This window comes from Phoca vitulina, unplaced genomic scaffold, assembly GCF_004348235.1.
Source record: "Phoca vitulina isolate PV1807 unplaced genomic scaffold, GSC_HSeal_1.0 scaffold40, whole genome shotgun sequence".
Lineage (NCBI taxonomy): Eukaryota > Metazoa > Chordata > Mammalia > Carnivora > Phocidae > Phoca > Phoca vitulina.
The window spans coordinates 3304160-3329861 of record NW_022589743.1 but is presented as its reverse complement, the minus strand read 5'-3'; the positions used below and the strand labels follow the sequence as shown (position 1 = coordinate 3329861).

General features: G+C 45.3%; 1 protein-coding gene across 3 annotated transcripts in view; it reads right to left on the bottom strand.

Moving 5' to 3' along the window:
* Positions 1 to 7322: 7322 nt before the first annotated feature.
* The window catches only part of CALCOCO2 (calcium binding and coiled-coil domain 2), a 25912-nt gene continuing 7532 nt past the window's right edge, over positions 7323 to 25702 (bottom strand). For all 3 annotated transcript variants that reach the window (XM_032428891.1, XM_032428892.1, XM_032428894.1), the window contains exons 3-13: positions 21286 to 21388; positions 21001 to 21134; positions 19830 to 19955; positions 16946 to 17034; positions 16522 to 16591; positions 15567 to 15689; positions 15204 to 15290; positions 12404 to 12499; positions 9937 to 10072; positions 8848 to 8876; positions 7323 to 8361 (exon numbers count right to left, since the gene is read on the bottom strand). In XM_032428891.1, the coding sequence (XP_032284782.1) occupies positions 8185 to 8361; positions 8848 to 8876; positions 9937 to 10072; positions 12404 to 12499; positions 15204 to 15290; positions 15567 to 15689; positions 16522 to 16591; positions 16946 to 17034; positions 19830 to 19955; positions 21001 to 21134; positions 21286 to 21388 (1170 nt within the window). In that variant the 3' untranslated portion in view covers positions 7323 to 8184. The remainder of the gene's footprint in view (positions 8362 to 8847; positions 8877 to 9936; positions 10073 to 12403; positions 12500 to 15203; positions 15291 to 15566; positions 15690 to 16521; positions 16592 to 16945; positions 17035 to 19829; positions 19956 to 21000; positions 21135 to 21285; positions 21389 to 25702) is intronic.

Genomic DNA, 25702 nt, shown 5'->3' with positions numbered 1-25702 from the left:
GAAGCAGACTCCCCGCTGAGCAGGGAGCCTGATGCGGGGCTGATCCCAGGACCCTGAGATCACGAACTGAGCCTAAGGCAGACACTTAACCGACTGAGCCACCCAGGCGCCCTATTTCAAATGTTAACGAGCATGTATTGGTTTTTAAAAAGGGAGAAAGTAGGCGCATCTGCTTGTCTGTTCAATTGCTAAAATCAAAGGTTTCTTTCCAGCCCTTCCCTCCCAGTATTTGACACTATGGATTGAACCTGTTTCCTGAAGCTGTTTTCTTGCCTGACTTCCAGGCTGTCACTTCTCTCCTGGCTTTTCTCCCTTTCTTGGATGGCTGCCCAACCCCTAAAGTTGATGTTATTCGGGGTCTGTCCTAAACTCATCCTTTCCCTCTTCTCCAGCCAGGCCAGCACCTGCCCTATGTCAACAATGACTTCCAGCCCCAACCCAGCCCTTTGCTGGAACATTTCTCCCACGGCCTACTGACTATCCCTATGAGTCCCTCAGATTCAACATGCTTAAAACTGAAATTCCCTCCCTGAAAGCCCCTCTTCCTTCTGTATGGTCTCCCGTGGTGGCCTGGGTCAGAACCCTAGGAATTACTCTTCCTTACCTTTCTGTAGTGGGTTGAATGGTGCTGTCCCGCCCCCGCACCCCCCACCCCCGATATACCATGTCTTAAGCCCCAGAACCTGTGACCATTACCTTATTTGGCTAGAGATTATTGCCCTTATAGGACAGAAGATGTGATCAACTTTTCTCTTGGATTATTCAGGTGACTCCTAAGTCCAATGACAAGTGTCCTTAAGAGACATGCAGAGAACACACACTGGGGAGGCAGATTGGAATGAAGCCACAAGTCAAGGAATGCCAACAGCCACTGAAAGAACGGACTGTCCCCGACAGCCTCTGGAGGGAGTGTGGTCCTGCCAACAGGTGAGAGAATAATTCTGTTGCTGTAAGACACCCCGTTAGTGTTCATTTGTTATGGCGGCCCTAGGAAATTAATATACCCTCATTCTTTGGCATCTAATGGATCACAAAAACCCTGTTGATTTCAACTTCTTGAACAGCTCTGGCTTTTGCTCCCTTGTGCAACTCCAGTCTGGTCCAGGCCCTGGTTTACTCTCTTGAACCACTGCGGTAAGTGGTCTCCTAACTGGTCTTTCTTCCTCCAGGCTTCCCCTGCTTACTATCTCTACCACCCAATTCATTCTCCACAGTGTTCTTACAACCCAGAACCGCACTACAGGGATCATTCTAGAAGACAAACTCGATTACATCATTCCCCTATTAAACATCTCAAAAGCTCTCTATTGCCTCTGTTAAGACCAAGTCCACTTTATTCCTCAGAATGGGACACAAGGCCCTTCCCAGACTGGTCTGAACCTTCTTTCCAGCCTCCTCTCTTACTGTGTCCCACTAGGGACACTGTACTTTCATCACACGGATGGTGGCAATTTTTTCATCCCAAACTGCTCTTTCGAAGCTTCTGGTTTTTTTTTTTTAAGATTTTATTTATTTGAGAGAGAGAGAATGAGAGAGAGAGAGAGCACACGAGAGGGGGGAGGGTCAGAGGGAGAAGCAGACTCCCCGCTGAGCAGGGAGCCTGATGTGGGACTCCATCCCGGGACTCCAGGATCATGACCTGAGCCGAAGGCAGTCGCTTAACCAACTGAGCCACCCAGGCGCCCCCGTTTTATTTTATTTTTTTTTAATAACATCTTTTATTTTGAGGTAATTGTAGATTCGCAGGCCAGTTGCCGAAAAGAGTACAGAGAGATCCTATGTACCCTTTACGCAGTTTCCCCCAACATTTTGCAAAACTTTGGTCTAATCTCACAACCGGGATATTGACACTGACCCATCCGATGGTTGTACTGAGATGTCCCAGTTTACTGGCTCTCATTCACGTGTAGTTTCATGCAGTTGTATTGTGTGAATGTTTCTTATCCACCAGCAGAGTCAGGGTGCAGCTCTGTCACCACATGGACCCCTGGCATAGGCCGTCAGACCACACCCCCCTTCCCTTTCCTTCCGAGCCTAGCTGCAACCTAAGCTCTGGCAATCACTGGTTTAGTCTCCATTTCTGTAATGTTGAAGTTTCAAGAGTGTTAAGTAAATGGAATATATAGTATGTAACTTAAAACACTTTGCAAATTTAGCATAATTCCCTGGAGACTTCAGTCAAGTTCTTGCATGGATCAGGTTTGTTCCTTCTTATTGTTGAGTAATATTCCATCCTGTGTCTTTTTCTTTTTAAAAGATTTTACTGAGGGCGCCTGGGTGGCTCAGTCGGTTAAGCATCTGCTCTCGGCTCAGGTCATGATCCCAGGGTCCTGGGATTGAGTCCCGCTTTGGGCTCCCTGCTCAGTGGGGAGCCTGCTTCTCCCTCTCCTTCGGCCTGCCGCTCCCCCTGCTTGTGCTGTCAAATAAATAAATAAAACCTTTTTTTTTTTATTTGCCAGAGAGAGAGAGCAAGAGTCAGAACGAGAGAGAGAGAGAGAGAGAGAGCTCAAGGGAAGAGGTTTCTTTGCCACCTAGAGCTCCAGCCCGGAATGCTGGGAATCCTGAAGCCTGGGATTCTGAGACACTCCTATATCCTGACAACCACCACGCTTCCCCACCCTCAATCCTGTCCCTTGAGCTCAAATGAGCTTGTTAGATGTGATTGACCTAGATTATAGTCTTTTGGGACAGAAACCGGTTTCTTTCCTTTTCTTTTTGATTTTTAAAAACTTTCTATTTTGAAATAATTATAGATTCACAGAAAGTTGCAAAGATAGTACAAAGATGTTTCTTGTCTGCTTCACTCAGTTTCCCCCAATGGGTATGTTTTTTATGTCACTGTAGTACAATACAGAACCCAAGCAAATTACCTTGGTACAATGTGTGTGTCGTTCTCCTTCTGAACTGTGACTTTGTTTTCACCAAGAAAGCAGGGGGGGGAACTTCAGTGGACACAGCCTAAAGGCCCCTGAGTAGGCACGGGCCTAAGAGCCCCCAGAGTGGGGGTGTCTCGGCCCCCTCTTTTTATATTCTAGTACTTCTGCTTAAAAGTCCTTTGCATTCTGGGCCCCTTCTCTGACTTCACTGCTCCCTTCCCCTTTGTAGAGACCCTCAGAATACAATCCCATTTTTGCCTGCCATTTCTGTTCCTCAGCCGCTTCAAAAGCACTTTTTTTTAAAAAGATTTTATTTATTTATTTGAGAGAGAGAGAGAGAGATCACAGAGGGAGAAGGAGAAGCAGACTCCCCACTGAGCAGGGAGCCCGAAGTAGGGCTCGATCCCAGGACCCTGAGATCACGACCCGAGCCGAAGGCAGACGCTTCACCGACTGAGCCACCCAGGTGCCCCCAAAAGCACTTTTATAAGACATCATTGACTTGGTCACACCTTTGTTAACACTCAGGTCTCACAGCCCTTCCATCCTCAGTCTGTGAGATCACTTCCCTTACCTTTGCATCCTTAAATTGCTTTTGTGGGTGACTCTCTCTTTTCACCATCAGATCAGGAGACCCCTGAAGCCCAAGACGCTCACCCTCAGCAGTTGAAATGTTCCCTGAGGGCAGAGGGAATGTCTTCATTAATCTTGTAGATACCTCAAGGGAAGAACTTTTCTGTTTTTTAAAATCCTGGCCCTGTGCTAGTTCTGCACACTGTGGGTGCTCAATAAATGTTGATTGACTGAGTAAACAATAGACTTAGTCCCCGGAGTGTCATACTCCTTCTTTCCACAGGGAGAAAGTAACAACATTAGGCAGAGCAGGCTGGATCCCTTAATATGATTATCTGAAATTTGTGGCTGGTGACTCTCTCCCCCAACTTTATTGGGTACATTCATCTCCACAGAATAGATATTCCCAGAGACCACTAATGCTGCTGGCCCAAATGGTGGACTACTAATGATTGCCCTGACCCTGTTCATCTTGAGTCCCTCACAACTGAAGCTGCTGCCTGCTTCCAGCCCAAGACAGGGGGAGGACCCCACGCTGTTTTGGCACGGGTTCTACTGAAATAAGTATGCTCTAACCAAGTTCAATACTGTGGGCCCAGCTCTGCGTCTGTATGTAAGACATTCTACCGTGAGTCAATGGATGACCTTAGCAAGTAATTTTTTTAACCTTTTAAAAAATACAACTTGAGATAGAATTCACACAGCGTACAGTTCACCCATTTAAAGTGTATAATTCAGGGCCCCTGGGTGGCTCAGTTGGTTGAGCGACTGACTGCCTCTGGCTCAGGTCATGATCCTGGAGTTCCGGGATCGAGTCCCACATCAAGTCCTGCATCAGGCTCCCTGCTCAGCTGGGAGTCTGCTTCTCCCTCTGACCCTCGACCCTCCCCCCTCTTGTGTTTTCTCTCAAATAAAATATTAAAAAAATAAAGTGTAGCCCCGTATTGGGCTCCCTGCTCGGCAGGAAGCCTGCTTCTCCCTCTCCCACTCCCCCAGCTTGTGTTCCCTCTCTTGCTGTGTCTCTCTCTGTCAAATAAATAAATATAATCTTTAAAAAAAATAAAGTGTATAATTCAAGTTTGTAGCATATTGAGTTGTGCAACCATCTCCACAATAAATTATAGAACATTTTCTTTACCCGCCCCCAAAAGAAACTCTTTACCCATGAGCAGTGACTCTCCAATTTCCCCCCAACCCTCAGCCCTAGGAAAACATCTATTTTGTTTCTACGGATTTGCCTATCTTGGGTGTTTCATATAAATGGAATCATATACTACGTGGTCTTTTGTGATGGGCTTCTTCCACTTAGCATGTTTTCAGGGTCCTTCCATGTTGTGACATAGCAGTACTCAGTTCCTTTTTTTTTTTTTTTTTTTTTTTAGTGGGCTCCACGCCGGAGCACAACACGGGGCTTGAACTCACAACACTGAGATCAGAGTTGAATGCTTAACCAATTGAGCCACCCAAGGGTCTCTCCTTTTTTTAATTTTATTTTTAAGTAATCTCTACATTCAATGTGGGGCTCAAAGTCACAACCCCCAGATCACGAATCACATGCTCCATCAACTGAGTCAGCCAGGTACCCCTCAATCCCTTTTTTTGGCCAAATAATACCTCATCCTCTAGATATACTATATTTTATTTACCCATTCATCAGCTGATGGGCATTGGGGTTGTTTCCACTTTAAGCAAGTTATTTCTCCAGGTTTCAACTTATTCATCTATAAAAATGGGAGTTGATAGCTGTCTGCTTCAGAGATTACTGAAAGTAGACATGGAATATATGAATATATGCTTCCTAGTCTGAACTAGGAAGCACACATGCAGAGACATATTAATATTTACATGAGAGCAACTGAGAGTGCTGGGGCTGGTGGCCCGAAGTCTGGCCCATTGTTGGTTCCCTCAGGGCAATTAGGTGTCTCTGGGTCCCCATGTCGAGGCCTGTTTGCTTTTTTTCTAGGTGGCAGTCTGCATCTCTCAGCCCGGGCCTGTCATCTCATTACCATTTGTTGCTAGGAAACCAGGTTAGAGCTGAGCTTGCCACTGCCACGCGAATCACAGGGGAAAGATACTGAAACATCAAGGCCGTTTCATGTCATCCCGATTTTTAGCAAGACCAAGAAAAAGGGCTGAAGCCACAGGTGTTCTGGGGTGCCCAGGTTTACGGAATATCTTGCCAACTCTCACTTTCCTGATTTTAATTCGCTTCCTCTCGCCTCTCTCTCTCTCTCTCTCACACACACACACACACACACACACACACAGAGTGCCCGAGTGACTTCCCCTCCCCCCGCCCATCAATTAAGTGTGTTAAGTAATGCAAAAACATTTTAATATTAGACCAAGAAGAAGTGAATTAGGAAGGAAAGCTTGTTGCATAAGCACAAAGATGATAAAATCCAATTTAGGCATACGTACTGTTTGCTCCCAGAACTTCCTGCTCCTTCCTGCAGGTATTTTATAGCCGTAACATGTGTGGGTGCAAGGAGGTTAGAGGGGAAAGGCTGGGGTGAGGAGTGGATTATAGAAGAATGATTGTTTCCTTTCGCTAGGAGCTGCCTGGAGCAGAATTTCCCCTTCAAAGCCTTGGTAAGAGCAGCTGGGGATAATGAACAGTGGTTAAAGATGCTTTGTTTTACATCCAGCAAAAAGGATCATTAACACTTGGGTTTTTTAACCAAGCCTGTGGAAGGGCCCCTGCTGCTGTTGATAATCACGGTAACCCTCAGGGTAGCGGGGGCAAAGGGGTGGGTAATTCACCAGAAAATGGTATTCACTGATTTGGATTATGTGCGCCACTGCGCCTCTCCATTCACGTGCTTAATTAAGGGCTGACGAGTACAAAATAAATGAAACTGCACTTCTTCACTGAACAATCTGGGGAGCCGCGGAAATTCTGCAGAGAGGGAGGGGATCTGCCAGGAAAACAGTGGTACCATCTCCTCATTACGTTTCTGTACTGGAGTTAGTCTTAATGTCACATGATTCTTAAGGGGCAAAAGGCTTGAGTCCAAGGGACCTCTCCTTGAAATCGTGGTACGGGAGGAGGAGGAGTATAGTTTCTTTCTTTCTTGTTTTTTTTAAAGATTTTATTTATTTGAGAGACAAAGAGCACAGGGGAAGGGGCAGAGGGAGAAAATCTCCAAGCAGACGCCCCACTGAGCGCGGAGCCCAATGTGGGGCTTGATCTCAGGACCCTGAGATCATGACCTGAGCTGAAATCAGGAGTCGAACATTTAACCGACTGAGCCACCCAGGCGCCCCAGGAGGAGTGTAGTTTCATCTTCATTTTATCAAAGGAGAAATAAAGACAAGGAGCCATGACGAGGACAATACTAGACAGCTAGTCTAGGGCGTTAACTCACATCAGGGAAAACCCCAGAAGGAAGTTGACTCCACCTTATTTGTGACATCATGTTTTACATCATTCAGAAGTTTTTGTAGAAGTCTCTAGAGTGACCAGCTGGTTGACTGCCTGAGAGTCATTTCTACTTGTTCAGTCCCGAGGCGGGGGCGGGGGTGGGGGGGTGGGGAAGAGTAGGGGGTGGTGGTGAGAAAATGGAATTGCTTTCTTATCGTTCAATTAGGCAGATCTGGATGGAGGGAATTGAACCTAGTTCACAAAGGGTTTCCAAATGCACACTGGCCACTTTCACAAAGTGCATGGAAAGAGCAAGAAGCCAGGGCTCCAGATTGCTTAAACTAATGCTCCACCCCCTTCCTCTCCATCTCCAGATCACTGCCAGGACACTCTTGTTGACTAGTTAAGACAAGTGAAATCGACTGGAGGGCTCTACAATTCCCACAAGCCTGTTGGTTCCCCTTTTCTCAGAAGCTTAAAACAAAGGACCTGAAAGTCAAATGACCCAATTTAAATGACCAGTGTCCCCGAAATAGGACAACTTTATTTTCAGTATTAAAGAGATTAACAATAGTTCTCATTATTCTGACTTATCCATATTCAAACTCACCTGCTCAGAAAGTTGCAGGCAGCTTCTAACTAGTCCTACTAATCATTAAGAAAGGACTTCCAGTAAAGGTTATGTGCATAGGAAAGATCAAAGAGTAGAAAATGCCAAACAGAGGTATCCAGAGAGAAAGAAGGCTTTCTGTGGCTGAAATATTTTGTGTCCATGGTTCAGGAATAAGATGCTTCTGCTGGGAGCTGAGAAATCAAGATGAGAAACCTTTGGCATCCCAACTGGATGTCGGGGTTCTCTGCGGTATCTGTGGCTAGTTTAATGCAAACAGTGGGAGAAAGAGACCTGAGGAGGAGGAGGAAGAAATTCTCGACCTCTACTCAATCACCAGCCGCAGCGTTAGGACTGAGAACCGACTGCAAATACACTCAAGGCCTGACCTTGAATGGCACTGGGACAACTCGGAAAACAAATCACTTAGTACTCAAGTCAAGCCTGTTGTGAATGAAGGGCCAGCTCAGTTGCAGCCCAGGGCCCTTGTACTGGAGACCCTCAGAAGAATGGGCACCAGAGGTGAGGATGATACAGCTAGTTATGTGATTTAAAAGGCAGTAACCCACAAGGATGGAAGTAACAGCCCTCACCACTATTCTGCAGATAATCGACAGGACTCCATCCTTAGGGCAACAGGACTGACTAAATCCCTAGTAATTTCATGTTAGGCAGGATCGTGGGTCATAGCTCTAAGTAGAAGCTATAGGTTCTACTCTATAAAAATCTATGTACAGTATAGATCCAGGAGGCTGGGACACTTAGAGAGTGTGGCAGAACACATGGTCTTCAAAGATCTGCTTCTCTTCTGCTGGGAAGGTCTTGTCACAAACTGGACAATTCAAACAAAGGGTCTGCATGTGCTGCTGCTCCAAGGTGTGATCGAAAATGCCATCAGCAAAGTCTGATTTGCAGGTGGGGCATCTCCTCATGGCGAGCTGGGAGGAAGAGCAGAGACGTCAGTACAGATGGAAGCTATGTGTGGCAGAGGCCATGTGTCCTGTTCTCTTATACCCTCAGCACGGAGCATAATGCTTGGCACATGGGAGGTGCTCAAGAAGTAGAGGATGGATGAACTAAGTCACATCTGGAGACACTCACTGAGGCTTTCTCTATCCCGGGACTGAAAGGACCTACTATTGTTCAAGTACTGAGAGAGCTTTCAGCAGAAGGGGCGCTGGACATACCTTGTGGAGCTGGCTGCCTAGTTCTGGTACCAAACTCAGCTCACAGGGGGAGGTCTACAGCAGAAAGCTGATGGGTGAACTGTGCTTTCTTCTCCGCACCTCAACGGGCTCCCTCAGCTTCGGGTTTGACCCAACTGATCCAGCTGACTTCTGGACTTATCAAAATGAACCAGTCTCCCTATGGTTCTCCCATAAACTGGAGCAGGAAGGGGCATTCCTCAAGGATTTTATACTTACCAGGCTCGGGGCCGAACTTTCCTGGATACCTGAGGGTCATAAAAAAGATTTCATTCAATGAAAGAAATACCATCCATGGATTCTCCAGCTGTGATGTAGCAGCTGGTTTCTGTAACTCCCTCCGTTCCCCTTCTCCCCACTGCCTTTGACTCTTTCGCTCTCCTATGTACCATTAACTGCTGATAGAGGGGCTCTAGGTCAATGATAAAGGGAAAAGAGGAAAAAATAATGAAGTGGCATTTTCGATAGTCATGTTTATGCTATAGAATCAGAAAAAAACAAACCTCTTTTCAGTATGGGGAAAATGAGATTTTAATTAAAACAGTCACGATTTAATAAGAAAGCAATTTGAGAATAGATTTTAAGACTGAAGCCATGCGAACAGGTATTTTTAAATGAAATGCTTAAAAATATTTTTAAAGAGAAAATAAATGTGTACCCCTGACCGCTGTAAAGATTTGATTGTGACTCTTAAGAGAACACGACTGCTTTAAACTGTCCAAGAAAAGGAAACGAGGTCTTCTATCACTTTTGGAGACCAAAGAGGAAAAGTTCCCTGTTCCTTTGTCCCTGGCAAGAACAATCTGACCCTCTGTCTTTGAGTGACAAGACTGGTTTTCATCCCCATTTCCTGTCCTCCAAACCACCCCGGGGTCTCTGTGGGGCCCGTTCCTGCTACCCTTGGTCAGGCCATCAGGGTGGCTGCCATAACTGCCCATTCCTGGGCGGCATACCCCACCTCTTATGCTTCCATTTCCAAACCTTAATTAGCTTCCTCAGCTTTGTATGTGTATATCTTCTACATAGACACATTTCTCTGATTTATATATTTGGAATAGAGCCACGGGACTCAATTTGTGTCTGCTGCCTCTAGGCGAATGATCTGATTTGCGTCTTCTAGATTCAGATTTATTTCTCAATTAACACTTCTCGCCTGGCAATCTTTCTATTGGGTCCTCGGCTTCTGCCCAGCAAGGCTTAACAATGAGACTGGTCTTAATTAGCATCTCAGGCCAAAAAAAAAAAAAAATTTAGTGGGAGAAAGGGATGCAGGCAAGGGCCTTCTAGCTCAAATGGCAGTTGTCTTACCAGAATATGGGTTTCCATAGACAAGTCCTGGGTTTTGTCCGGCACCTCCTTGATCTGAAGTAGGCACTTGATAGGGCAAAGAGTCAAAATCCAGACCCATGTAACTCAGCAATCTGCTGTTCTCCCTCTTCAAAAGCTAGGGAGAGAACGTTTAGAGAGACATGTTGGAAGATGACAACAAAGAACTGACCACAAGCAACTGGCTAGGGGATGCCCATTACGGGTAGTTCTCAATGAACAATGTGGGGGTGGAGAATCCCAGGAACCAACAAATCGTAATTCTTCTAGGGGAAGCACAGCCTCCACACTCGGAAGATCTGAGTTCTTTATGCCTGAATTTAAATGTATACTGAATTTTGTTTAGATTAATACAAAAAAGAATTTTAAGTCTCTACATACATACCAACCGAGGTGGGGTACAAACGTTGTATGCATATATGAGGGGGGCGGGAGCTATATTAAGGTTGAAGCTGTTGCAAATTATTGAGAGCAAAATGCTTCTTTTAGTCTTTCCTTTCTAGAACAATTTTCTTACACAATGTGAATATTCATCTGATACAATTTTCCCTTCTTCACGTTTTATCCTTTCAAATGGATATACCAACAGAGAGAGTGAAAGGAGGAAGGAAGAGAGGGAGGGAATGAGGGAGAGAATGAGAGAGAATAAGTTACAAGGAGGACAGATAGCATTTAAAAAGTCCTTAGAAAAAGTTAGTAAACTGCCCCTTCACATCTTTTTTTTTTAAAGATTTTATTTATTTGACAGAGAGAGACGCAGCAAGAGAGGGAACACAAGCAGGGGGAGTGGGACAGGGAGTAGCAGGCTTCCCACTGAGCAGGGAGCCCGATGCGGGGCTCCATCCCAGGACCCTGGGACCATGACCCAAGCCGAAGGCAGACGCTCAACGACTGAGCCACCCAGGCGCCCGTGCCCCTTCACATCTTAAGAGGGCTTTACTATAGCTCTTAACAAAGCTTTCAAATATCAGATCTTTTCCTCCCTGTTGCAAATTGTGTATATCTTCCCTCCCTCCCACCACCCCATCAGACTATACCAGAAAACAGAGATTTCAAAGTCAAGCTCTGTTTATCTAAATCCAGAGGATGAGGATGACAGGACCGGAAACAGACTCCTAAGGCCCCTACAATACTGAAAGGCATTGGCATAAATGACAGAATCAAAGCTAGAGATGATCACTTGGAGGCACAGCGTGGAAGGGTTACAGAGAGGGGAGAGATGGAGAACCAGGGCAGGTGTAGATCTAGGAGCACAAGCCAGAGTGCGTGGACACCTAACTTTGATGCAAGAGCAGGAAAGTGCCTTTAAGTACAGCTTTTTTTTTAAGTTTTTATTTATTGTTTTTAATAATCTCTACACCCAATATGGGGCTCGAACTCACAACCCCCGAGATCGAGTCACATGCTCCTCCAGCTGAGCCAACCAGGTGCCCCCAAGTGCAGCTTCCTTATTTGCTGCCATCATCCTCAATCAACCAAGAATAGCTTGTGTCTAACCCACAGCAGGAAACAAATACTGATTGGATGAATGAATGAGTGCGTGAATGAATGCAGAGCATTTTATTAAGAGCCTACCATGGGTCCAGCCCTGGCACAGACTGTCACTACTGCCCCGGTTTGGTAGCAGAAGAAAAGGAAAAAGGTGTGCTGAAGGAAATGGGTCCCTTAGCTAGCCTAAAAATGACGTAGGATATTACTCCCCAAAGACAATACAATAGGTGTGAAGTTAAAAGCAAAATGAATTAAGTTAGATCTTCATCAAGGCTCTTCCTTTCAAGTTGACTACTGCCATGGCAAACAAGTTTCATTTATAGAAGCAAGAGAGGGTTCGTGGTAGATGAGGAAACCAGATTAAATGTGTACTCGTAGGGGGCGCCTGGGTGGCTCAGTTGGTTAAGCGACTGCCTTCGACTCAGGTCATGATCCTGGAGTCCCGGGATCGAGTCCCGCATCGGGCTCCCTGCTCAGCGGGGAGTCAGCTTCTCCCTCTGACCCTCTTCCCTCTCGTGCTCTCTGTCTCTCATTCTCTCTCTCTCAAATAAATAAATAGAATCTTAAATAAATAAATAAATAAATAAAATAAAAAATGTACTCGTAGGAGCAATGGTCTCACCCATTGTCCCAGAAAGGGCTCTTTTATTTAATTTGTTAATCACCACATCTCTGGGTCACCCTGCTCCTTCTCCTTAAAACCTTGGGGTTTCCAGGGGTGCCTGGGTGGCTTAGTCAGTTAAGTGGCCGACTTGATTTCAGCTCAGGTCATGATCTCAGGGTAGTGGGACTGAGCCCTGCATTTGGCTCCGCGCTCAGCATGGAGTCCGCTTGAGATTCTCTCTCTCCCTCTCCCTCTGCTCCTCCCCACGAGCTCGCTCTCTCTCAAATAAATAAATAAATAAATAAATCTTTAAACAAAACACCTTGGAGTTTCCAGCCTGTTGTATACACTTACATCATTTTCTCTTTCCAATCTCTCTTTCTCTCTCTGCAGAACATTACATATAATCTTGTTCTCATTCAGCGTTTTTGACAGGCCAGAGTTCTCGTCCTGTCAATAACAAAAAACAATTAGGATTAGGATCACATATTGTCATCTGGATCCAAGGTGGGGTACCACAAGGGGCCTGTAGAGGATCTGGGTTCCCAAAGCGGTGGGACTGAGGTGGGGGAGAAGGCAGCTGGGGTGCGGAGGACGTATGGTGGAGGCGATGACGACTTACAGAGAAATGATTTAATAAAATGCCTGAAGGCCTGCCCTGGCATCGAGATGCCGGTTTCTTTTGGTTTAGCTGGTAGTATAAGTGACCAAAGAGAGGAAAAGTCATAAGCTTGGGAAAAGCCCCAAGACTGACTTACCAGAATTAGGGATAAATGGAGCCCTGTTTTAACTGCACCCAACCATGGAAACAAGCATCTTTGTCTTGAAAAAACATCTCACTCGATGTAGTGTGAGGCACTTAGGTCGATGTGACGCCCTCCCAGTGAGGACAGGCATCTGCACTCAAGGGACCCTGAGGACGAAGGAACCCTGGAAGGCATTTATCCAAGGCTACAAGGAACCCGGACTGAGGTCCTGGGCGTCCCGGTGTGACGCGCTGACCTAATTTCATAAACCCCACACTGGTAGGCATGCTTCCGTGCTTCCCATCTCCTACCTACAGACAGACACGTGCACATACCTCACAGAAACACTTAAGCTAATCCTACTAGTTGTGGTTTTTTGTTTTTTTTTTTCCAAGATTTTTTATTTGAATGCTGGTGCCCAAACTGCTGTGCGCTTCTAGCCGACCCTGAGGTAGTAACTCAAGCGGGGCTACCCGATGACAGGGCTGACTGCAGGCTCCTGGCTCCCCATCCCCAGTGGCTCCTGCTGGCTCTTCTGGTCCTGCTTCACTTCCTCAAAAGGCAGAAATAAGAAAGGGCTATCTGAGTCTGCACAGAAACCTGCTCGATGGTTACCAAACCTTCCCTGAGACCCGCGGCTGGACTGGGGCCACTACTTCCGGGGACCCCCAGACTGGTTTCTGGCCGCACGCTCCATCCCTCCTCTTTTCAGCAGAAAGAGAATGTTTCTCCCTAACAAGGGTGGGCAGTCCTCCGGGCTTGGCCTAGGAACCACAGACCTTCACACCCCTGGCTTCCTGGGCCCCTGAGCTCTGTCACCTACCAGTTGCGCAGCGGCCCTGAGTTGCCTGATCTGTCTGTGGAGTCGTTGACATTCTTTGTACTTCTCTAAGAAACAGGCTTTCCCGGCCTCTACCTTTGCCTTCAGGCGCTCCACCTCTTGTACTAACTGCTTCTCCTCCGCTGTTTTCCTGTTCCTAGGCGCCTGAAGTATAAGACACACGGTCCTCGTAGTTAGGGGCCCTTGGCGTATGTGAGGAAGAAAGAAGCCCCTGGGTCTTGAAAAATATGCCACGAAAACCCAAGAAACCCCTACCTGCCACAAGGAGGTTCACACCTTTGAAGGGCTACAGCTTATTTAAAACAGTGATTTCTCATGGGTTAGCCTGGTGATGGGTATTGAGGAGGGCACGTTCTGCATGGAGCACTGGGTGTTATGCACAAACAATGAATCATGGAACACTATATCTAAAACTAATGATGTAATGTATGGGGATTAACATAACAATAAAAAAAATTAAAAAAAAAAAAAAAAACCAAAAACAGTGATTTCTCTGCCATAGCAGAGGCCACAAGCTCCAATGTGTGCGGGCGGGGGGCCGGGCCAGTGATGTCGCTGACAAGGAGCTGAGGGCCCCGGGCCAGCGGAGGCTGGAGGCGCGGGGAGAGCATGCGGCCCGTCTGGAGGGAGCAGGGACCAGCCGGCCCGGGCGTCACTGCTGGCTGGGGATGCGGGCTCCGTGCTGCCAGAGCCTCCAAGTTTTCAAGAGGCTAGAAATACACATTTCTTTTTTTTAAAAAATGGGAAATGTTCCCATTTTTAGTTCTTGGTAGCCAGTTCAAGTTTTGAAAAACACCCTCTAGGCCAAATAAGACATTTCTCTGGGCAAACCTTAACCTGTGAGCGGCAGCTTTTCTAACTTTGTTCTCCTCTTTATCATGCTAAAGTATCTAGTAGCTTCCATATGGTCGGTACTCCACTAGTTGATTGAATAATGGCTGAGTGAATGATATTGCATACACTGCAGATACGATATGACTTAAAATCCCAACAGCTGGACATCCTCCAGACACCAGGGTTTCTCATACCCTTATAGCAATTCAGATAATGGGCTTCCCGGTAGCTGTCATCACCATAAGGCCTCTTTTCCAACAATCTATTCTAGGAATTTATCAGTCAGTTAGGCTTTAATTACTGTATTACTATAGCTCAGAATAATTTAGAATGGTAATTGCTAATAGTATATTAACTATAACAAAAATTTTCACGGCTGTAATAGTTTCTAACCAAAGAGCTTGACTTTATAATCCTTCATGGGTCTGCCCCCATGATGAGAAGGGGGTAGGGGTGACTCTGGGTGATTCTTGGCTCAAGGCTCTATTGATGACAACCTGTCATGAAGCCCTTTAAATATCCCTTTGCCATTCATCACACCGTAGAAACGGCCACCTCTCCTAAACGTTTTGTAGATGACAAATTCTCTGTCCTTCTGGGACATCTTGTTAGATGTCCAGTGGTAAACGCTATTCTCCTCTGCCTTTTTTAGCCTTTCCGTCCCCTGAAAAGAGGCCCTGTCCCTTCCTGCGTGCAGGCTCCCTCCCACAAAGCCGTCCCAAGACAGACGTGCCGTTAACTCCTGTTGCTTCTTCATGGCCGTCATTTCTTCCTCCTTCATCTGCTCTACTGTCTGCTCCAGCTTCTTCTGGTACTCCCCCTGCACGGAAACAGATGTCGGTACACTGCTGGGCAAACAAAGGCGCGCACACACTGGGGAAGGGCCTGCTGAGCTCACGGGCAAGCAGCCGGCGGACAGAGAAGCAAGTCTTCCCTTACTATTTCTGAGAAGAGCCACAAGATCCCTCATCTCAGATGGCTTCCTCTGAGACCCTTCCCACAGCCAGCGACAGCCGTATATGACAGAGGAAACAAAGAACTATGTATATATTTTCTCGCAAAGGCCCAAAAATGTTGGGCCCATCCGTGACTCTACCTGTTGAGTTAAAGTGAGAAGGAGCTGGCTATTTTCCTTTTTCAGACGCTCCAACTGTTCTGTCTTATCTTGATCTCCCTGCACAAGCTTCTCCATTTCTTTCTCTTGAGTTGACAGCTGGGCCTAAAGCAAAAACAGTGAATATAGCCAAGACATAAAAGAAAGAAAACTGAACAGGAACAATGCTGTTTAATGTGCACTAACACACAGAAGTGTGTGCTCCCTGGCAACTCTCAACTGCCAAATATCCCTAGAACGCCCACTTTTTCGCTTTCCCGCACTCCCTGTGTCTAAGACTCAACTGAGGAAAAGTCAACAAACCACTCTTTAAGGCATAGCTTAGAAACCAAGAGTGATTCAGCTGTTATCTGCTTTACATTCTAGACTTTTTTTTTTTTCATTCTAGGCTTTTGAGGAAGATTTTACTTGAAAAGATTTTGTAGCTAAAAGAAAAAAGTTTGAAAAGCACTGGTAGAGCTGACAGTCCTCCATCTTAAAAGTTCATGACAGGGGCGCCTGGGTGGCTCAGTCGTTAAGCGTCTGCCTTCGGCTCAGGTCGTGATCCCAGGGTCCTGGGATCGAGCCCCGCATCAGGCTCCCTGCTCAGCGGGAAGCCTGCTTCTCCCTCTCCCAACTCCCCCTGCTTGTGTTCCCTCTCTCGCTGTGTCTCTCTCTGTCAAATAAATAAAATCTTAAAAAAAAAAAAAAAAGAGTTCATGATAAATATAGACTGAACAAATTATTCAGTTCCTTGTGGACTGGGACTATAAAAGTAACGGTGTGTGCGGGGAGGGTCAAGAATAGAAAACGCCATGAACATTTAGTCTGACGCTTTGAAAGGTCTACTGAGACCCTCGCTACAGTGAAATGCATCTGTCTCTCTCTGGGCCACCACTGGGAGGAGTGACGGCCACGGTAAGACAATGCACTTTGGCAAAGATTTGCCATTACCCACCTGGAGCTGATCCACTCGGACTCCCATCTTCTCATTTTCTGAGGACATCTTTTGGTTTTGTTCCTTCAGTCTGTGGAGGTGAAGAGGACTGAGTGAAAAATACGCTGATTCTGGGTCAGATGCCCCAGGCCTTCAATGACTTAAGGCTGCCTTGGCCCTAGGCTGTGGAATTAGTTTAAAATCCATTCTTCTTCAGTCCTGTTTCGGCTTCCTGACCTCAAACTGCACGTATTCGACACTTCACGCTAATACTTGAATTCCGGTTACTTCGCCTTACCGTCTGGATAGTAATGCTCCAACCTAGAATCATACTTGTCACTGCCATAAGAGAAAGACTGTTTTCTAAGGAGTTCTGGAGATCTAATCTGACCCTGCCCCGAGGTGTCTGTAACACAGCAGTTCCTCCCATCTGAGAATCACTCACTGAAGCAGCTCTGTCTCCCAGCGGTCCTTCTGCGCCTTCACTTGCTGTTCCAATTTCTTATTGGTGCTCTTTAAAGTTTCTAGCTCCTCCTGCAGATTGAGACGTCAAAGGAACAGACCATTTCTAAGACACGTTTTAGTATCTCAGCTAGCCGACAAATATTTGCTGAGCATTTACTACATGTCAGGCACTTATTATATGTCATGACACGACAGTGAATGAAATATCCAAGTAAAGGGGTTTCCAGATTAAAATGTTCTTAATCTGTTCTCTCCACGAAATGCATTCACCTTAATTTCTCTTCCACCAGAGCTTGTATTTGTCCATTAACTCATTAAGCAAATATTTACTGAGTGCCTCTGAGGCACTGTTCCTTCACTGCAGACACAGCAGCGAATGAAATAAAGTAGCTTTTCTCTTTGAAAGGTGCTGTCCCATAAATTCACGAACACCGCATACGTAATTCAAGTTTAGGAGCCACATAATTAAAAAAAACAGATACACTTAATTTTACTAATGGTACATTTAACTCAATATATCTAAAATATTGCTTCAATATGTAAGTAAGAAGGAAATATTTCAATTTTTTTCATATTAAGTCTTCAAAATGCGATATACCCCCTATGCTTACAGCGTATCACAAGACGCCATGTTGCCAGTGTTCCAGAGCCACGGGCTCCACGTTTGGTTTTTCTTTCCCAACTTCATTCTGCACTGAAGCCAACCTTGTCCGTCAACAACAACTCCCTGCTTTTAGCTCCAAGATTGACAAATTTATCATCTTTTAAACAATAATTTTTAGGGGCGCCTGGGTAGCTCAGTCGTTAAGCAACTGCCTTTGGCTCAGGTCATGATCCCGGGGTCCTGGGATCAAGCCCCGCATCGGGCTCCCTGCTCCGCAGGAAGCCTGCTTCTCCCTCTCCCTCTGCCCCTGCTTGTGATCCTGCTCTCACTGTGTCTCTCTCTATCAACTAAATAAAATCTTTAAAATAATAATAATAACAATAATTTTTTAAAAATTGTAGGAATATGTACATAAAATTTTCCCTCTTAATCATTTTTAAGCCTACAGTTCAGTGGCATTAAGCACATTCACATTGTTGTACAACCAGCACCACATCCACTCACAGAACTATTTTCATTTTGCACAACCATGAAAACACGACTCCCTGTTCCCCCCACCGGTGCCCCCACTCCCAGCAACCACTACTCTACTTTCTGTCTCTATGAAGTCGGCTACTCCAGGTACCTCATCAGTGGGATCACATGCTATTTGTTTCTCTGTGTCCGACCCATTTTACCCGGCTACTGTCTTCAATGTTCGTCCATTCTGTAGCCTGTGCCAGAATGTCTTTCCTTTTTAAAGCTGAGTAATATTCCATTGTTATCTACACGCTAAACCATGTCTATCCATCTATCTGTCACTGGACACCTGGGCTGCCTCCACCCTTTGGCTGTTGTGAAAGATGCTGTTATGAACATGGGTGTACTAGTCTCTCTTTCAGAAAACAAGTACTATCAATCTCTCTTTTATAGACAGGGAAACTCAAGTTCAGAGATGTTAAAATTTCCCCTGCTTCATCAAATAGTAAGTGGGAGAATCAGTCTGTGTGATTCCAAAGATGGGGTTCTTAACCACTGTATGGTCCTGGCTCTAAAACACATGGGTTTTCCTGCCCATTTTTATTGTTTTTAATTTTTGATTCCTAAAAAACATGGGTTTTAACATCAAAAAAATCTGAGCTCAAATCCACACTCCTTTCAAAGTCATGAACTGTTGTGACATTGAACAAGTCACCTAACCTCTCTGAGCTGCTGGGTGGTTGTAAGGATTAAGTGAAGCAATCCGCTTAATTACAGTGCCTCACTTACAGTGCACATAGTAGGTGCTGAATAAATACTGGCTTGGGTTATCACGACAACTAGTAGCTAGTCGGTAGGAGAGCTAACCCAAGAAGCCAGACCCTCCGATTCCTTGGCTAGAACCTGGCAGGTGAGCTGTAGGGCTCCCGGCCAGGACACTGGTTCCTGACAGACAGACTGTGAATTACATCTCTGCCACCTGTTTGTTGTCTCACTGCCTGGAGTAGGCCAGATCTGTAGCCTGGACCTGTCACCCACATTTCTCTACCAGCCCAGGGCTGAGGACATCACAGGCGTTTGTGTGATGGCAATGTATAAGGAACAGTCTGCCTGGGAGTCAAGAGAAGTGGGTCCTAACCTAGTGTGGTCACTAAACGGACCTCTTCCTCTCTCCTCTGGGCCTCAGTTTGCTCACCTGTAGATCAAGGGCTCTACAGATGGTGACTGCCAAGGTTTGCACGTTCTGGAACTTCTAAGGTATGACCTCAGTGTAATTAGTTTATAGTACTTAGAGAAGACTCTCCTCTTTAGCTCCTTGCGTTATCAACTCTTATTTACCACCCACTGATTGGAAGGATGTTTCAAAAGAGAAGTAGCAAAGAGTTTGGATAACCTGAAACCTTGCTTTTATACTCTCTACTCTCTCGATGTCCACATTCTAGCTAATCAAAGCAAATAGATTACATTCTACATAGGAAGTAGGAAGAAGCAGTCAGACTGCCTGGGTTTGAATCCTGGCTCCATCATGGATTAGCTGTATGAGAGATTATGTACCTGTCTAAGCCTCAGATTACTCATCTGTAAAATCAGGGCAATAATAGTACCTATTCCGAAGTTTAAATAAAGTAATCCATATAAACTTTTAACCCTGTGCCTATTCAAAGATATTGTATAAGGGAGTAAGATCACAAGCAAAACAGAAGGTGGTGCTGGATAAGAGACACCATCCAATTCTGACCTCTGTACTCTAGGTTCATGTTCTTCGTTTGTTTTCAGGCTCATGTTTAACTAGCAGCCATACCTCCTTCTTGTGGAGCTCAGCCTGCATGTCTGAGTTCTGCTTCTGGAGGCTGACACAGCTGTCCTTCAGCTCCTCGTTTTCTTTGCAAAGCTCCTTATTGTGCTGCTCAATTTCTTCCACCTCACCCTACAAAAGAACATCTGTGAATTCATATTTGACCCTTTATAGCTCGATAAATATTCAAGTCCCTCTAGTGGAACATTCCCGTAGGCTGGGATGCTGAGAGTCTGGTGGATTCCCACTCATACAGCGACATCCGTGCACCCTGAATGGGATCACCTCCTCAGTATGTAGGGAAGGGGGTAAGGTAGGTATGTCTGTATGACTGCAACACCGAGCCTGTCATTACGAAGAAAGAAAGACAAACAAAATTAAGGCCATAAAGAGTTAAAAGGCAGAATGACAGAAGAATGTAGATTCTTCTTGCAAACACTTACTACTCTTTGTCTTTCCTAATGCACTTAGCTCCTAGAGGCCAAGGACAGGAAGTGATTTAATTGATTTTTCACTGCCTACCAGAGTGCTGGATGGAAAGAGGGTGTCCTGTGAAATAACTGAGTGAATGAATCTAATACTCATGTATGACAGGCTCTGGGTCGGAACTGAGAGATAGGGGCGCCTGGGTGGCTTAGTCGGTTAAGATCTGCCTTCGGCTCAGGTCAAGATCCCAGGATCCTGGGATCGAGCCCCACATCGGGCTCCCTGCTCCGCAGGAAGCCTGCTTCTCCCTCTCCCACTCCCCCTGCTTATGTGCTCTCTGTCAAATGAATAAATAAAATCTTAAAAAAAATTAAAAGAACGGAGAGACACAAAGCATATTTGGTGTATTCCTCCTCAAAGGAGCTTATAAATTTACCGTCGTGGTAAGATGTGCAGATGCGCAGATGACCAGATGTGTAGATTATCAAAACTAAGCAACTGGAAAAGTTAAGGGAAAACTGAATGCCAACTGAGTTACAGCAGCTTTAGAGAAAGGAGAAATCACTTATTGTTGTGATTCTTTTCAATGTTCCTAAGTCATTCCTGAGCAGGTTTGAATGGGTACTATATACATTTTTCCCAATAGCATCTGTTAAGACATTCAATAAAGGCTTATTGATCCAAATTCCACCCTATCCTGAAATTACTACTCTTAATGGCAGGAAAGGATTGAGGTGAGATGTTTACAGACCTGAGTGGTAACCACCAGGATGTCCTCCTCATTTTCTGGACGGAACTGGAAAGGGATACTTGCTCCCCGGACCACACCATCCTGATCCACATAGCAGAACTGGTAATACTCATCATCCTTGGGCAGGTAATAAGCTGAAAACACAACATGATTTTTAATCCAAAATAAGGTCTATTAAGAAAACTAAAAATCTGGAAGTCTTTTATCTGCCCCAGAAATCTTAAGCTCAAGGGAATTAGTCTTAGCTGCTGTCTTCAAATACCTTTGATCTAGGATTTTTCTCACCTTTGAACTGGACTTCCTGCTGTTTGGCTGATTCGCTGTTTAGGTCAACGGGCAAAGTGACCCACATGAAGGTGTAATACTCACGGGTTGTCTTCCATCCCACCTGCAATGACAGAAGGCTCTCACTCAGCATCTGAAAGTGCTCAGGGGAAAACCCTTATTTGTGCTAGGTCTTCTTAAAATGCACTTACTATTTACTTGTTTATGTTGAAAATAGAATGAGTCCCTTATGATATGTGGTATGAAGTCTGATACACCTAGAAACTGGCACACACACAGTCCAGAATACCTGGCTCAGAAGGAAATGAAAACTGACCCCTCAACACCCAGGACCAGAGTTCCAAAAATTCCATCACCACATCAGACAGAGAACGGTGAGTGGCTGGGGAAAACAGTGAAGACAGTTCTGGGGTTGTGAATCTGATCCCGCTACCTTCTCCCAACAGTGTTCTTAGAACTTCTTAATCAGAAAGCCCTTCTGACCCACCGTCTCCATGGGTCAGTCCTCTCCTGTGTCCAGGCCAGTCTTGTCACCCATACTGACCCGGTTATACTTGTGCATTTAAAAATGCTGTTTTTGAATCAGGTGCATGTGGAGGGGCAAAAGGGTTCTTAAATTATGAGGTAGGTCCCAGATAACAGAGTCCAGTCTATAGAATTTTGTGTTTTTCTTTTCTTTTTTTTTTTTAAGATTTTATTTATTTATTTTACAGAGCGAGACAGTGAGAGAGGGAACACAATCAGGGACAGTGGGAGAGGGAGAAGCAGGCTTCCCGCGGAGCAGGGAACCCGATGCAGGGCTCGATCCCAGGACCCTGGGATCATGACCTGAGCAGAAGGCAGACGCTTAATGACTGAGCCACCCAGGCGCTTAGCGACTGAGCCACCCAGGTGCCCCACGTCAGTGTTTTTCTTAATGCGTGCTTAACGAAGGCTTTTTGGTGACAGATACTGACAACAATCTGGCAGTCATAGAGGCCTCCTCCAGGTCTTGAATGCAATAAGTCATGATATAAAATACCGTAAAATATGCCTCAGAATAGAAAGCTGGCTAAGCGGAAAATATTCTCCGTAAATGTGAAGAGGGGTAAAAGATGGCCCAAATCGTATCTGGAGGATAAGGGCACACCCAAGAATAGAAAGGGAGCCATTGTGTCTTCGAGGGGAGAACACTCAGCAAAAGAGAAGTGAAATTACATTTATTGCCATATTTTGACCCTGCCTGAGCCCAGTGGGAAGAAAAAGAACTAAAAATAAATTCCATTTTTATATATGAAGGAATGAGTGCAGGGTTGAAAAGGCTACACTGAAAGCTCATCAGAACATAGCAGGGCATGTTTTAGTGTCTCATGAATACACACCCCATTGCTGTACGCATCTCAGAGACCGCGGCCTGTGGCGGTACAGGAAGCAAGAATTTTATGGAGTCTTCATTCACATCCTGGAGTTTCTTAATGCACTGTGACCAAAATACCATCTGGGAAGGCCTAAGAATTACAGCAGTCTTGGACCAAGGACACAACTTCTGGCCAGCTGCAATTTCTGGCCTTGGCCCCTCCACCTGAGTAGTCCTAGTCCCGGTGGGCCTCTCATGGCATGACATGTCCCCTCTCGGGGCCCTTGGAAACATTTCAATGCCCACGGAAAGAACATGGAGCACAGGGTTGTGCACTGAGGGCAGGAAAGCCAACTCCCACTTACTTTAGGCTCTATCATTGCTGGTAGCTTTTGCTATATTGAGAAGATGAAACATATAGCACATTCGAAAACAGTTCACAAGCGTCTGCTTGGTGCCAGGAAGGACCAGCGTCCCGACTGGTGAGGAGCTGAGGAGTATGGTTGAGACTGCACTGCAAATGGTTCAGTTAATGGAGCATGCGACTTTTTTTTTTTTAATTAGAAAAAAGGAAAAAAAATTTTTTTAAGTGATCTCTACCCCCAATGTGTGGCTTGAACTCACAACCCCGAGATCAAGGGTTGCGGAGCTCCACCGACTGAGCCAGTCAGGCACTGCGAGCAGGGTTGTGAGTCTGAGCCCCATGTGAGGTGTGGAGTTTACTTAAAATAAAATTAAAAAGAGGGGTGCCCGGGTGGCTCAGTTGGTTGAGCGTCCCACTCTTGATTTTGGCTCAGGTCATGATCTCTGGGTTGTGGGATTGGGCCCTGCACTGGGCTCTGCACTCAGCTTGACATTCTCTCCCTCCCTCTGCTCTCTCTCTCTAAAATAAATAAAGTCTTTAAAAAGAGAGAGAGAGATTATACTACAAGAACACCAGGTGAGCTTTCCAAGGGAGATATGAAAGATAACACTTTATAGTCAACTCTCTACCATCTGTTGTTCATATGAATTCAGCAGAATAGGAAAAAAAGCAGAGGTTTAGGAATCAAACAAACTTGTTCACCAGTTACTCACTGGGAAAGTCACCATCTTGAGTATATTCATTTTTTTTTTTTTTTTTTTAAAGATTTTATTTATTTATTTGAGAGAGAGAATGAGATACAGAGAGCATGAGAGGGGGGAGGGTCAGAGGGAGAAGCAGACTCCCTGCTGAGCAGGGAGCCCGATGTGGGACTCGATCCCGGGACTCCAGGATCATGACCTGAGCCGAAGGCAGTCGCTTAACCAACTGAGCCACCCAGGCGCCCCTTGAGTATATTCATTTTATTCATCTGTGCGTAAGAGATAAGACTCCCTATCTAAGGGTACTGCTGTGCCGTGAGGCTCAGTGAGGACACACAGACACACATGCACGCACAAAACCTCAGACCCTGCACATCACATGTTCTCAAAAAGTCTGTGTTCTCTTTATTAGTCTTAGAACTTTCTTTCAGGCTTCTAGGTAGCTGTTCAAGTCAATAGCTTCATGGACAATGAACACGAGAGGCCATTTTTTGTATTAATGGTTTTCTTTATGGAATCATGGCGATACGTCTGAAATACATGAAGCATTCCAAAATAGATGCATTTTTCAAAAAAATTTTTTTAAAGATTTCATTTATTTATTTGAGAGAGAGAGAGAGCGATCACAGAGGGAGAGGGAGAAGCGGGCTCCCTGCTCTGCAGGGCTTGATCCCGGGACCCAGAGATCATGACCTGAGCTGAAGGCAGCCGCTTAACCAACTGAGCCACCCAGGCGCCCCTCAAAAATGTTTTTAAACATTTGTTTTTAAAAGGTATAAGATTTTCATTTGGTTTACGGTCAAGTCCTCACTGGAAGTTGCTAAGTCCTTGGAAAATACAACCAGTCTAGGCAAAACAGAAATATAACTGTGTTGAAAAAAAAAAAAAGTTATAGGTTACATTTCATTTTTTTTTTTAAGATTTTATTTATTTATTTGAGAGAGTGAGATATCACGAGCAGGGGGAAAAGGTAGAAGGAGAAGCAGACTCCCCATTGAGCAGGGAGCCCGACACAGGACTCGATCCCAGAACCTTGGGGTCATGACCTGAGCCAAAGGCAGACATTTAACCGACTGAGCCACCCAGACGCCCACAGATTACATTTCAAAGATGAATAAGCAGTTTTCAAATTGTCCTCTTTTTAAATTATCTGTAGCTGCACTGTCCAGAATGATAGACACTAGCCCATTTAAATTAATTAAATTTTCATAATTCTAGCCACATTTTAAGTGCTCAATACCCACATGTGGCTAGAGCCCATCAGGACGCGTCCTGGACAGTGAAGGTACAGCTCCATTGTAGAAAATTCTACTTGACAGCTTTGCTACATATGGGGAAGAAAAAAACAACAATCATCTTCCAAAATAGGAAATACTCCAGTGTGTCAGTTTTCTGTGTCAGGACATCCTTCAGTCTAACGAGTCAATATCCTGCAGTCTCAGGAGGTGTCCTGCTATCCCTGCCTCTAAACACGAGCTTCCATGGCTCCATCAGTTAGCTTAGAATTCCAAACAATTAAGGAAAAGTAACTCTGTGAGGGATGTGAATAAGCACCAGCTCCTCCACAGTGCAGTCAAGAATGATGTCTGATGAACCATGAGAGACTATGGACTCTGAGAAACAAACTGAGGGTTCTAGAGGTGAGGGGGGTGGGGGGATGGGTTAGCCCAGTGATGGGTAGTAAAGAGGGCACGTATTGAATGGAGCACTGGGTGTTACATGCAAACAATGAATCATGGAACACTACATCAAAAACTAATGATGTAATGTATGGTGACTAACATAATAAAATAAAATTAAAAAAAAAAGAATGATGTCTGATTTCAGATGAACAACACTGGCAAACAAGCACATGACATACTGAGGTGTCAAAACAAAGGTCACTGATCTTGGAACTCAGCAGTGTAAATTACTTAAATTTGACCTTTATCTTCTGTCTCTGGATATAATAGGAAGATCTGTCATTATGGTGTGTGTGTGTGTGTGTGTGTGTGTGTGTGTGTGTGTGTGTGTGTG